At 48.9% G+C, this 13,348-nt stretch overlaps 1 protein-coding gene across 1 annotated transcript in view; it reads right to left on the bottom strand.

Annotated features, from left to right (window-relative positions):
* Window positions 1-959: 959 nt before the first annotated feature.
* The window catches only part of AKAP6 (A-kinase anchoring protein 6), a 609,087-nt gene continuing 596,698 nt past the window's right edge, over window positions 960-13,348 (bottom strand). Inside the window, exon 14 of the mRNA XM_069209097.1 lies at window positions 960-2,531. Coding sequence (XP_069065198.1) covers window positions 2,475-2,531 — 57 coding nt within the window. The 3' untranslated portion in view covers window positions 960-2,474. The remainder of the gene's footprint in view (window positions 2,532-13,348) is intronic.

Raw genomic sequence — 13,348 nt, 5'->3', positions numbered from 1 at the left:
GAATCTCAAGATGGAATGTCAGGCAGATTGAGTCTAAGAGGGAATGTTGGGCATCTTGAACCTAACTCCTTCATAAGAGAGTATATCAGACACATTGACTCTGAAGATTGAATGTCAAGCAGAATGAGTCTACAGATGGAATGTCGGGCAGATTGAATCTAAAGATGGAATGTCAAGGAGAACGAGTCTAAAGATGGAATGTCGGGCAGATTGAACATAACCCCTTCTTAAGAGGGTATGTCAGGCACATTGAATCTAAAGATGGAATGTCAGGGAGGTTGAGTCTAAAGGTGGAATTTCAAGAAGATTGAGTCTAAAGATGGAATGTAGGGCAGCTTGATCCTAAGTCCTTCAAAAGAGGCTATATCAGGCAGATTGAAGCTAAGTCCTTCATAAGAGGGTATGTCAGGCACATTGAATCTAAAGATGGAATGTCGGGTAGACTGAATCTAACGCTGGAATGTTGGGCAGATTGAACCTAACTCCTTCATAAGAGGGTACGTCAGGAATATTGACACCATCATAAGGCACTCACCACTTACATTGCATCAACGTCCATCTTAAGAGGGACCATCGGACACATTGAATCTAAAGCCCTCGCTAAAGGTTATGTCGACAACTTGGAAGGCCTCCAGGATTGGAAAGATCTGATGGAAACACAACAAAAAAAATACTCCTGCCTCTGCTTTTCCACTGTCCCAGCGAGGCACAAAGGGGTAGCAGCACTCTCCCTATGTAGCCTTCCTTGTTCCTTGCACACAGCAAGGTCCACTTCGCCTCCTTCTCACAGTGCAAGGTCTTTGGCCGCAACTGAGTGCATCAACAGAAGCTCTGGCCTCTAGAAAAGAAAATGTCAGAACAATGGATCTTGCTGCAGAAGACCTAGAAATGAGATGGCAGGTAATACAACCACAGCACAGAGAGCCAAAGGGTCTTAAGAAAGGGCCTGGACACCTCAGTGCCTAATGAATATTTTATTATATAGCGCAGGACATAAAAATAAAAAAATAAAACACTGAGGAGGAACAAGTATTAAATCAGATAAGGGGCGTGGCCTGGCGGGCAGGTTACAGGATTTCATCTCCGCTTCCCCCTCTCGCGCCTGGGGTTGAGGCTGGCACAGAACAGAGGCAGAGTTCTCCATACAAGGGGTTGCATTGTTTTTTTTTCTGTTTTAGGGGGAAGGGTGCGGGGTCTCGAAGGTTTGGCCTAAGGATTCTAAGGCTGTCCTCATCTCTGTCCACATCTACTGACCCACTGAATCTGGCCTTCTTTTTGTGAAATCTCTACATTCTATTCCCACACACTAACTCATTTCTCATGCTCATCTAGGGTTTGCCTTTGCCAAATTCCTTTCTTCTTAATGCTTCACTTCTATTGCCAACTTTCAGTTTTCGTTGCTAAATCTCACGTTGGCATTTGCTGAATCTCTTCCACTTGCAGATTAATTCCCTTTGAATTGTTAAATCTTGGATCCTTTCTCTAGATCTCTCATGTACATTCCCTAAATCTCTTCTTTCCTGTCTGAATCTTTCTCTTCCATTGGCTAAATTTCTCTTTGATAAAGTTCCCTCTTCTACTCACTAAAGTTCAGTTTTCTTGACTCTTTCCCCTTATCTTGAACAGTCTACCCCTTCTGCTCCAGATCTCCTCCCTCTTCACAAAATCAGTCTTTTCTTTCTTCTAAATATCTGCTTCCCTAATTGGTTTATTTTCTTTTTTCACCTGACAGTCCCCCTCCCCTCTTCTATTTTGGTCTCACTGACCTCTAGGACTGAGCTTTCACACAAAGGGGATTGTCTCTCTCTCCCCATCATTCTCCCCTCCCCTCCCCTCACTCCCTTCCTTTCCTGGTACCCTGCCTTGTCCAGTTCTCCCCTCTCGACAGGAGGTGTGGGGGCCCTTGCTTCCTCTCCCTCACTCTTCACAACAGAGGGATGCACTGTCATGCAGGGAGGCAACATGCTGGAGTGTCAGAGACTCGGATCCTAAACATAGAAACAGGGAAGTGTTGTTCAGCATCCAAGGGGGGGGGGGTGAGAAGTCATTTCCAGAGCACTCTAGACCAGAGGATCAAAGGCACGGGTCAGCAGGGACAGAATGCCTGGTGGCCTTTCACAGGTGCCAACCTGCCAGGAAAGCGCCCCCTTTCCCAGCTACCTACATCATTCAAGAGACATAGTTGGCTTCCAAACCCATCTTTTTGAAGCAACACTTGAGAGAAATGTTCTCTTTTGGCAGACCACTCGAAATAAGACTGCTGCATGATGGGCACACCCAAGAATCAGCCAGGCTCCTTGTCCATGGAGGTAGCTTCAGCAGGGAGTCCACGCAAAGGAAACATATCCGTGGGGGTTGGCATAGAGGAGGGAGGGGCAGCCTGAGGACCGGCGGAGAGGACCTTCCCTGGCCACAGGGGGCTGAACATCTTCCAATGTTCACAGCTCCCTGACGGGCACCAGGTATAGGTTTCATCATAGGTTATCCCGGGTTTTGAAGGATGTGCCTGTGTTCGAAGGTGACTCCGGCTCCTAAAGGAGAGAAGAAATAAAGACGGGATGAGTCTGGGTCAGCAGGGAAAAAGTGAGTTTGTAGGGTTCGAAGAGTGAGTTAGTGGTGAGGGAAGAAAGGAGCATCGGGGTGGGTCCTGAGTACATGGCAAGAAAAAGACTGAAGAGGTGAGCAAATACTGTATTGTGTTTTTGAAGCACTTGTATAGCGCTTTCCTACCCCCCAACAGGGCACCAAAGAGCTTTGGAACAGTTGGGTAAGGGGCTGCTCAATTGCTGCGCATGAGTAGGAGGGCAGTGATTTTACGAGTGGTCTATGTGATGGAGTGAGTGAGAAAGTTAGCAAGTAAGTGAAGATGTGAATGATCAAGAGAAGAAACTCAATGAGGAAGGGTTGACATTGGAGGCTGAACCAAGAGTGAGTCAGGGAGTGAGGGAAGAAGTAAGGAAGCCTGCAAGTGAAATAGTAAATGTGGGTGAGTAAATGAGGGAAATGAGTAAATGAGCAACTGAGTGTAGGTGAATGAAGGGAGTAAAGGAGTCACCAACTGAAACAGTAAATGAGGGAGAGTAAATGAAGAGAATGAGTAACTGAGGAATTGAGGGCCTGATTTATGAAACGTTAGCGCCGCCTTTGCGTAATTTTTTTACGCAAAAGAGGCCTAAACTTACAAAATATAAATATATTTTGTAAGTTTATGCTGCTTTTGCGGAAAAAAAATGACACAAAGGCGGCGCTAACTTTCCATAAATCAGGCCCAGAGTGTCTACATCAGTGGGTGAATGAAGGAAAGAGAGTGAGGAAGTAAAAGAATGAGGGACTGATGAGAATCGGTGCAAATAGAGTGAATGAGTAAGAGGGTGAGTGAGGGAGTGAAATGGGGCTGATGGCGAGAGCGAGCGAGTTGATTCGGTTATCAGGTGCTGAGTGCCAATGTGCCACCTTGTGGAACTTTCAAAGTGCTGTGGACATCCAGAAATTATTACATACTTAAGAGGTAAAATGGCCTTAGCATGCATTAGTACAAAAAAATACAAAATTAGCTTAATTCCCAGGCTTTTTTTGGCCCTAGGACTCTGCACTGTACCACTGCTAACCAATGCTAAAGTGCGTGTGCTTTCATTTCTAAACAAGGTGAAATCGAATTTCTCCCAATCCTCACATTTAGTTTACTTCTAAGTCGCAAGTAAAGTGCACTACATGTGCCCAGGGCATGTAAATTAAATGCCCCAAGTGAGCCTGCAGCACGGATCAAGCCACCCACTTACGCAGCCTTTAAACACGTCTCAGGCCGGCCGCTGCAGATTTTACCACAAAGCAATGTATACGTTCTTATGAGTGAGCGCAAAGCGCTCCGTCCCATGCTGTCATCTCTCTTTGGGCTTCTAACCACGCCCATGCGCGTCAGTCACTTTCATTGGTTCGTGGGCTTGCCTTGTAAAATCCGCTTGCTTTCATTTGTGAAAGGCATGCATTTTCCGGTGTTTAGCCCACCTACACAGCACCGGTAAACTACTGAAACCATTCGAGCCTCAATGTTTTTTGTAAGGTTTCCGGACTACTTTATCTTTTTATTTTCCACGCAGTGCTGGGGTTTACATAGCGTAATCGCGCTTGGTTTTTCCATTTTCATTTTCAGTGCGATTGCACAGCATTTCACATAGCGCAATCCTGCTGTGTTTTTTTTTCCTTATAATTTGCGTGGCAAAAAAAGTCCAGTTAAGAGTTTACAACGCTAATAGATCTAACTCGAGCAAATGCGAGACCCGTTGCATTTGCAAATGCTTGTTTATGTTTCTTCCCACAATTGAGACCCTGGTCTGCAAAATTTTCAGTCAGCAAACATGCATCAAAATGTGCAGCGGTTGGGATATGAACTCCTGATATGTTATGGACATTGCAAGAGGGAGAGCGTGGCTCCTCCTACCTTGTGTACCTGCATCCCCTGGTGGTCTTGTGTTGGGCACTGACCTGCTCCACTGGACACTACTAAGCTTCTCAGAAGGGGCAACTCCTTCCAAGGAAGGAATCTTTAGTTTAACAACAGCCCAAGAGTTTGCTTGGCTGGTGGCAGCCACTCAGGAAGATACAGGAGGAGAGACTGGAGACAAATGTGCGAGGATCTGGGCATCTCATTGGTAGCTAACGACACTGTGATGTAGTTAAATGCTGAACAGCAAGAGGTGTACGAACGTTTGTGTGTGTGTGTGTGTGTGTGTGATGCTCCTGTCCGGCCTCTGGTACCCGCACGGCAGGCGGCACCAGTGTCCTATGATAACTGACCACTATTGTCCATTTAATAGTCACACCAACTCTTGACCCATGATCTTTCATCGCTTGCTGATGAAACCTACTGATGAAAATTTTCAGGATAAAAACAAATGGTCCTTTTTTCTCCAACTATAAATCTCCAAAGGTTCAGAGTGTAATCCAGCTGAAATCTGGATAGAGAATTTGATCAAAGCCCTGAATCCTGGTCAATGTCCGGATGGAGTCCCTCTGGACCCCTTTAAAGAGGATATTATACTCTGGGACCAGTACTTAGTTATATATTTATCACTGTTATAGTTGGTTCAAATGTATCATATTGGAAAGAGAGAGCCATAGTCCCCGTTTTTTTTTTTTTTAATGGGGATTGGAACTTGCCCAGGTGTGATTGACCAATCCCTTTGTTAGATTCCACCACCAAAATCCTAGGCAGAGTTATCCTCTCTAGACTGGAGGCATGGGTTCAAGAAAACAACATCTTATCCGACGGTCAATTTGACTTCCGCCGGGACTGGCAACTGCAGACTGATGACTTCAGCTACACCTCCCAATAGGGAAGTCTGTCAATATCAAAACTCGCAAGGGCGGAGAATAACTTCAGACATAGACTTTTAGCTTTTCCCCAAATGTCGGTATCATGCTTTTGTCCCTCAGTGTAGGTTCTGGTTATCTCTAAGACAACATCAAGTAAGCACGTTGCTATTATGGCTTAGAATTTGGGAGCACGCAGAAGCCAACTTTTTTTTGAGATATTATAAAAGATTGTCTAGCTTTGAACAATATTCTGGCAGTAACTCTGCTTTCATATGTGAAGCAGGCATTTACTACTTTGGGGGCTCCAGCGTCATCTACTAACCCTGAGAGAACAGATGAGACCTCTAAAGAGCACGTAAAGCAGTCGTTTTATAATAATTGTGTTGATGTTTGTGGAGATTTGTGGTGTACTACATCCTGGGTCCAGTCAGGTACATTCACTCAACCTTAAGCACAACCCTGGGTAGCTGTGGCTGCAAGCAGTAAAGCTTAGCAAAGGAACAATGTGCAAAGCATTTAACAGCACCAAACAACAGAATAAGAAAGTCACACAACATAAAAGAAACAAGGCAGCAGGTTAGGCAAACAGATTAAATTTTTAAGTATCTTTACAGACCATGATCATCACAATCTACTACAGTGTTCCAGAGATATGGAATTTTAAAGGAATAAACAACTTTAGCATCAACCGCAAACAAGCATTGGTCAACAAAAACTTTGGAAACTTTAGAAACGTTTGGAGAAGTTAGTTTAGCAACTTTGGCCAGAGTTGGGTGACCACGTCCGGCAAGACAGAGATCCTGGATTCCAGAGAGGATACTTTGGACAGTTACCTGGCCACCAGAGTGTATTTTCATCAAGATCCAAACTTTCCTGGATGACCACATAAACAATCACAGAGTGGTCCTGATGTTGAGTGATGCAAGCTCAAAGATGTACAAGGATGCTCTAGATACTGTGCCATCCATGGGGGTGAAGTCCTTTGAGTCCTTGGTTCACAGGTGAGTGGAAGCTACTCTGGTCCTGGATTTCAGAGTCCCACAAAGTCCTCTTTGCAGGGTTCTAAAGGCTGCTGATGCAGTCCTTGTGTTTTTGCAACACAGCGGCCACAGGGCAAATATTTGGTGGAGGCTGGTGTTCCTCTCAGGTAACAAATCCGGTCACAGCAAACACTCATGAGTCCTGCAGACACAAGTGCACCTTTTGGCTCTCACTGAATTGTTTCTGGTGGTGCCCAGGGTCCGATAGCAGCAAGGCGTCTGTGGGGGCTACCAGAGAAGCGGCTTGAGCTCCTGCAGCTTTAATGTCCCTAGTGCTGTTTTGGGGGGCCAGCCAACTAACCCTTGGAGTCTCTGCTTTGGAATGTGGCTGAAATCAGCATTTTCCCAAGTTAGGCATGCAAAGCAGGGTCCGAACTCCACTAGCCCAAAGTGCAGCAGGTGCGGTTGCTCGGGTATCACCGCCTCTCTTTGTGTGCTTGCAACGGGTGCAGAGTGGCCTCCTTCTCGTCCTCTTTCCAGGTCCAGTGAGTCTCAGGTGCCAGGGGTGCAGAGTGGTCTCCTTCTCGTCCTCTTTCCAGGTCCAGGGAGTACTGAAGTCTCAGGTGCCAGGGGTGCAGAGTGGCCTCCTTCTCTTCCTCTCTCCAGGTCCAGTGAGTACTGAAGTCTCAGGTGCCAGGGGTGCAGAGTGGCCTCCTTCTCGTCCTCTTTCCAGGTCCAGTGAGTCTCAGGTGCCAGGGGTGCAAAGTGGCCTCCTTCTCGTCCTCTCTCCAGGTCCAGTGAGTACTGAAGTCTCAGGTGCCAGGGGTGCAGAGTGGCCTCCTTCTCGTCCTCTTTCCAGGTCCAGTGAGTCTCAGGTGCCAGGGGTGCAGAGTGGCCTCCTTCTCGTCCTCTTTCCAGGTCCAGTGAGTCTCAGGTGCCAGGGGTGCAGAGTGGCCTCCTTCTCGTCCTCTCTCCAGGTCCAGTGAGTCTCAGGTGTCAGGGGTGCAGAGTGGCCTCCTTCTCGTCCTCTTTCCAGGTCCAGTGAGTCTCAGGTGCCAGGGGTGCAGAGTGGCCTCCTTCTCGTCCTCTTTCCAGGTCCAGTGAGTCTCAGGTGCCAGGGGTGCAGAGTGGCCTCCTTCTCGTCCTCTCTCCAGGTCCAGTGAGTCTCAGGTGCCAGGGGTGCAGAGTGGCCTCCTTCTCGTCCTCTTTCCAGGTCCAGTGAGTCTCAGGTGCCAGGGGTGCAGAGTGGCCTCCTTCTCTTCCTCTCTCCAGGTCCAGTGAGTACTGAAGTCTCAGGTGCCAGGGGTGCAGAGTGGCCTCCTTCTCGTCCTCTTTCCAGGTCCAGTGAGTATCAGGTGCCAGGGGTGCAGAGTGGCCTCCTTCTCGTCCTCTTTCCAGGTCCAGTGAGTCTCAGGTGCCAGGGGTGCAGAGTGGCCTCCTTCTCTTCCTCTCTCCAGGTCCAGTGAGTACTGAAGTCTCAGGTGCCAGGGGTGCCCACTATATCCCAGTAAAGCACCCAGAGGGGACAACACTGTCACTAGCCAGTGGGCTAGTTGGTCCCCTCCTCTCTGGTGACACAGTTCCGGTAATGGTCGGCATCTGGCTATCACAGATTGCAACATTCCTGTCACAATCAACATGGCAGAACCCTTCCTCAGCTGTAAGGATCTTGGTAGCCCACCCCCAGAGAAACAGGCTACTATGGGGCTACACGTCCCTGGAAAACCGGCTTGTGAACTGGTTTTCCCTCCTCTCTCCCTGGCTCTACTCTGTCTGCAGGAAATAAAAGGCATACTGCACGGGAGTGTGGTCACAGCGGCCCTTCGAAGGCAGCTTCACCTCTGAAGCTTGCCTTTGGGGCTAACCTCCCCACCCCACCCCACCACGGCAGTCATCCTGTGGGAGGAGGACACGCCTTCCAGTGTGGCAGCAGTCTTTGTTCCTGGCCTGGGAGTCATTCATACGTCTCCCCAGGTGGACAGAAAGCTGTCTGTGTGTCATTGCCTTTGTGAAGCCACTTGACTAGCTGGGGCACAGAGTGGCAACTTCATGAAAGTTGCTTACCTTTAAAAGTGACATTAGTTTTTGACTTGGCCATCAAGTTGCATTTAATGCCACAATTAATCTGATACCTTAAATGCCCCACTTTGGTAGTCCCAGTCAAAAGTTTGCCACCCGGTAACCCTGCATTAGCAAATGGAGCTCCCACCTTTACCAGCAGCAAAACAACAGTTTGGGAGTGTTGCTCCTAAGGCATATCGTAAAGCACATGTCTTACTTAACAAACTACAGCTCCCTGCCCTAAGATCCCATAGGCTTTCATTAGTGAAGATTTACATATATTGTTTAGGGATGGGGGCTTTGCCATAGCTTTAAATGGCAAAGTCGAACTGACAGTGCAACCACTGCCCTTCCAGTCTTCAGTGGCGGCTTGGAGCCATTGTGTACCTTGTCGCACGAAGGGTGGCACAAACAGTGCTGCGTCCCTGAGTGGACACTCTGTCTTACACACCCTGGGTACCACATACTAGGGACTTAGCACTAAGTCAGGCCTCGCCAATTGTGTGTATTTAATTCAACATGTGCTTTGCTTGGGGTCAGAACACTGGCACCAGGGTCTGGTTACAAGGCCTCAGTGCACTCTCAGAGTCGAAAAGCCCGCAGCTAGTGGTCCAAACGGAGGCAAGAAGTCAGGAGAAACCTGCAAAAAGCCTGTTTCCTTACACTGCTTGAATGAAAAGGGCACAGAAAGTGCAGAGAGTAGATCCATATCCTGGCTTGTCAACTACAACATGGAAATATGGAGCCCTATTTAGGTTTAATCCTGAATGTCTAATTTCATGAGATTTAGATTAAACCTCCAGCACTTTTTGTTTTCATTCCCAGTCCAGGGAACTTGGTTCCAAAACTTTCCTAAATATACTTGCGACAAGGGAAGCTTAAATTAGACAGCATAAAATTGGGCTTCAAGTTTTACAACAGTTGGGATCAAAACAAACCTGCCACACTGCAGTTACCTACATTAGATGATCTTAATTGTCAGGACAACATATCAGAGCCGGACTGGGAACCCAAGACAGCCCAGGGAATTTTGTTGGATCAGCCCCAGGGTCAGGGGGTGCTCAAGTGTGAAGCACTGCTGCTTTTGTTCCTGGGGGCTGATATTGCACAACCACTGCAAAACCGGCCCCCACCCTTCCAGCCTCCCGGGGAAATGCCCGATCCCCACTATGGCCAGTCCGGCCCTGCAACATATGGAGTGGGCACCTGTTTGTATAGCAGTGAAGGAAAACTCTATTGTAAGACAAAAATGCAATCATTTTACTGAATAGGTTTTATAACTCTGTTTTTAACATCGCCTGTATTTATTAGTGTGTACTTTTATGGCTAAATTTAGCCGAATAAAGACATTGATTGATAGATTGATAATTCATTGTTGATCAATAGGAGTATGTTAGGAAGACAATGGTTGTTCAACAGGTGTGCCCAGACTAGGGCAGCAAGGCTTGTTTACAGAAAGCCAAGAGCGTGAGATTCAGTGTAATTGGGGTTCATTGGAAGATGCTAATGTCTGAGGTCCTTTCACCTGAAGTGGATTGTCTATGGTAGGGGTTTCCAACCTGTGGTTCAGGGACCCCTGGGGTCTGCAACTGCTTAGAAAATTAAATGATATTAACAGACTGATCAAGTTTATATAAAGTGGCTAGATGTACAATTGAAAACTTTAAAGCGTACTGTAAATGTCAAGGAATTTGAAATTGGAGGCTAACATTAAATTAGTATCCTCAGATGGATTTGTGGGAGCAGCCCAGGTGCATCAAACAGAATAAAGTACGGATGAAGGCTTCAATCGGACTTAGAAGAGCTCCAACCTTGCTATTAAGAGTTTTCTATTTATTTGCAAATTCAATATGTGTTATCCTTTGTGTAAGTGTTTGAATACTTGTGTCTGTATTTTTTGTGTATTGTTTTGCAGTTCAAATCATGGACAACGTTTAGGCCGGGGTCCCCAAGTTCCAGTAAAGACTCAGTGGGTGGGCGGTGCCCCGATTCAAAAAATTAATCAGTGGGGGTCCCCAGGTTCCAGTAGTGATAAAGTGGGGATCCACAGAAGTCAGAAGGTTGAGAACCACTGATCAAGGGTGGGAGTCAATGAGCCAAACTATGGGCTGTCTTGGTAGGGAAGGAAGAAACTTACTCAGCAGGTAGCCCTCAGGGAAGGAGGGAGGTGAAACTGTTAGATCAATGCCAACCAGACTGAAAACTATTCCAGTTAAGTCTTGCAGCCCAGCCAGGGCCCAGGACATGCCACCTGCTGACAAGGAAGAAGATGAAAAGAATGGCTACCTCCGCGCGAGATGCTCTCCGAAGAAGGACACCTCCGCGCGAGATGCTCTCCGAAGAAGGACACCTCCGCGCGAGATGCTCTCCGAAGAAGGACACCTCCGCGCGAGATGCTCTCCGAAGAAGGACACCTCCGTGCGAGATGCTCTCCGAAGAAGGACACCTCCGCACGAGATGCTCTCCGAAGAAGGACACCTCCGCACGAGATGCTCTCCGAAGAAGGACACTGAGCCAGACAGATTTATTATGGGTACAAATGTTACTTTGGAATAAATGGCCGATTCTGAGAGATGAAATGAGATGGCTCATCACACAAGGGAAGAGCGATGAGCTGACGACCAATGAAAGCCCTCTCCTATGAGGACATTATTTGCAGGACTACTCAATTTCACAGAAACATAATTTAAACGAATTTCCAGTGTAAAAAGACTTCTGTCCCTTGTGGATTCAAGGGCAGCAGCAAATGCTATTGATGCCAAACATGTAAATAAACAACCACCAGCCCTGACAAGAAGACGCGGAGCAGCCAAGGTGAACACAGAGGATGGGGTAGAACGGGAATAGGGATTTAGAGAGACATTTGTGTCCAGGAGCTAGAGATGTGGCGCAGAATCAGAAATAAGAGACTGAATTTGACATTATGTGATCTACTATTTGATACCTTTTGGGGACTCCCTGGGTAAAGCTGCATATTCCATTTATAGGTCTTTCTTTGGATATTATGGCCCCTTTGGGGCTCTCCTCCATACTGGGATCTAGGTCTCCTATCAAGGAATGTGTCTCTAGTTCTAGCTGAATCTTTCAGATTGTTTTTAGCTCCTCTCCTTTTTGTTTAGAAGTTCCCCCTTTTCTGTTTGTGGTTTAAGCTGAGATTTGGGCAGTGAGTTCCTGCACATCTCTTCCCGTGGTGATGGAATTCTGGATACCCCCAGTACTCTTCGTGCGAGAGGCACATCTGCAGGCCTCTTTCTAGTGGACGCAGATCTGCTGGACTTTCCATGTTTCCTAGAATTATTCCAGAATCGCAGACATGGCGCCTGGCCAATGGCATGCCAAGGAGCATGGCAGGGATGACCCCGCCCCTTTCTTGCTGCGTTATCTTTAAGTCTTCTGGTGACGTGAACATAGAGGGGGCACCATGGGTGTCCATGTAGATGTTGGCATCAATGGTCCCCCAAGGATGACACTGTTGAAGAAGTGATGGCACCCCTTCTTGGTGGCACATGGGCATAATTGCGGGGTGTTCCTGAGATGTGGTTTGAGCTTAATCTGCATCCAAATGGTGTATTCCATGAGCTGGTCAAAAGAGCAACCCCCGCATTCAGCTGGACATTTTCTGATGACAGCGTGTATGGTGTGTGAAGCTGTTCCTAGAGGAACATGCACTAGAGGTCCTGTGCCTTGTGGGGCTGTGCTCTGAGGAGCAGGCCCTAGGGGTCCTGTGCCTTGTAGGGCTGTGCCCTGAGGAGCAGACACTAGGGGTCCTGTGCCTTGTAGGGCTGTGCTCTGAGGAGCAGGCCCTAGGGGTCCTGTGCCTTGTAGGGCTGTGCTCTGAGGAGCAGACACTAGGGGTCCTGTGATCTGTGGGGCTGTGCTCTGAGGAGCAGACACTAGGGGTCCTGTGCCTTGTGGGGCTGTGCTCTGAGGAGCAGACACTAGGGGTCCTGTGCCCTGTGGAACTGTGCTCGCGGGGCTCTACCCTGAGGAGCAGCTGTGAGGGTCCTGTGCCCTGTGGAGCTGTGCTCAGAGGAGCAGGCCCTAGGGGTCCTGTGCCCTGTGGAGCTGTGCTCTGATGAGCAGGCCCTAGGAGTCCTTTGCCCTGTGGAGCTGTGCTCAGAGGAGCAGGCCCTAGGAGTCCTGTGCCCTGTGGAGCTGTGCTCAGAGGAGCAGGCCCTAGGGGTCCTGTGCCCTGTGGAGCTGTGCTCAGAGGAGCAGGCCCTAGGGGTCCTGTGCCCTGTGGAGCTGTGCTCAGAGGAGCAGGCCCTAGGGGTCCTGTGCCTTGTGGTGCTGTGCCCTGAGGAGCAGACACTAGGGTCTTGTGCCCTGTGGAGCTGTGCTCGCGGGGCTCTACCCTGAGGAGCAGCTGTGAGGGTCCTGTGCCCTGTGGAGCTGTGATCAGAGGAGCAGGCACTAGGGGTCCTGTGCCCTGTGGAGCTGTGCTCTGAGGAGCAGGCCCTAGGGGTCCTGTGCCTTGTGGGGCTGCACTCTGAGGAGCAGACACTAGGGGTCTTGTGCCCTGTGGAGCTGTACTCTGAGGAGCAGGCCCTAGGGGTCCTGTGCTCTGAGGAGCAGACACTAGGGGTCTTGTGCCCTGTGGAGCTGTGCTCGTGGGACTCTACTCTGAGGAGCAGCTGTGAGGGTCCTCTGCCCTGTGGAGCCGTGCTCAGAGGAGCAGGCCCTAGGTGTCCTGTGCCCTGTGGAGCTGTGCTCTGATGAGCATGCCCTAGGAGTCCTGTGCCCTCTGGAGCTGTGCTCTGAGGAGCAGGCCCTAGGAGTCCTGTGCCCTGTGGAGCTGTGCCCTGAGGAGCAAGCACTAGGGGTCCTGTGCCTTGTGGGGCTAGGCTCTTAGGAGCAGGTGCTAGGGACCCTGTGTCCAGTGGACCTGTGCCCTGAGGAGCAGGCACTAGAGGTCCTGTGCCCTGTGGAGCTGTGCTCCGAGAAGCATGCGCTTGGGGTCTTGTGCCGTGTGGAGCTGTGCTCACGGGGCTCTA

The sequence above is a fragment of the Pleurodeles waltl genome, chromosome 9 (assembly GCF_031143425.1).
Source record: "Pleurodeles waltl isolate 20211129_DDA chromosome 9, aPleWal1.hap1.20221129, whole genome shotgun sequence".
NCBI lineage: Eukaryota > Metazoa > Chordata > Amphibia > Caudata > Salamandridae > Pleurodeles > Pleurodeles waltl.
The sequence above is the reverse complement of the archived record's forward strand: the minus strand, read 5'-3'. Positions and strand labels throughout refer to the sequence as shown.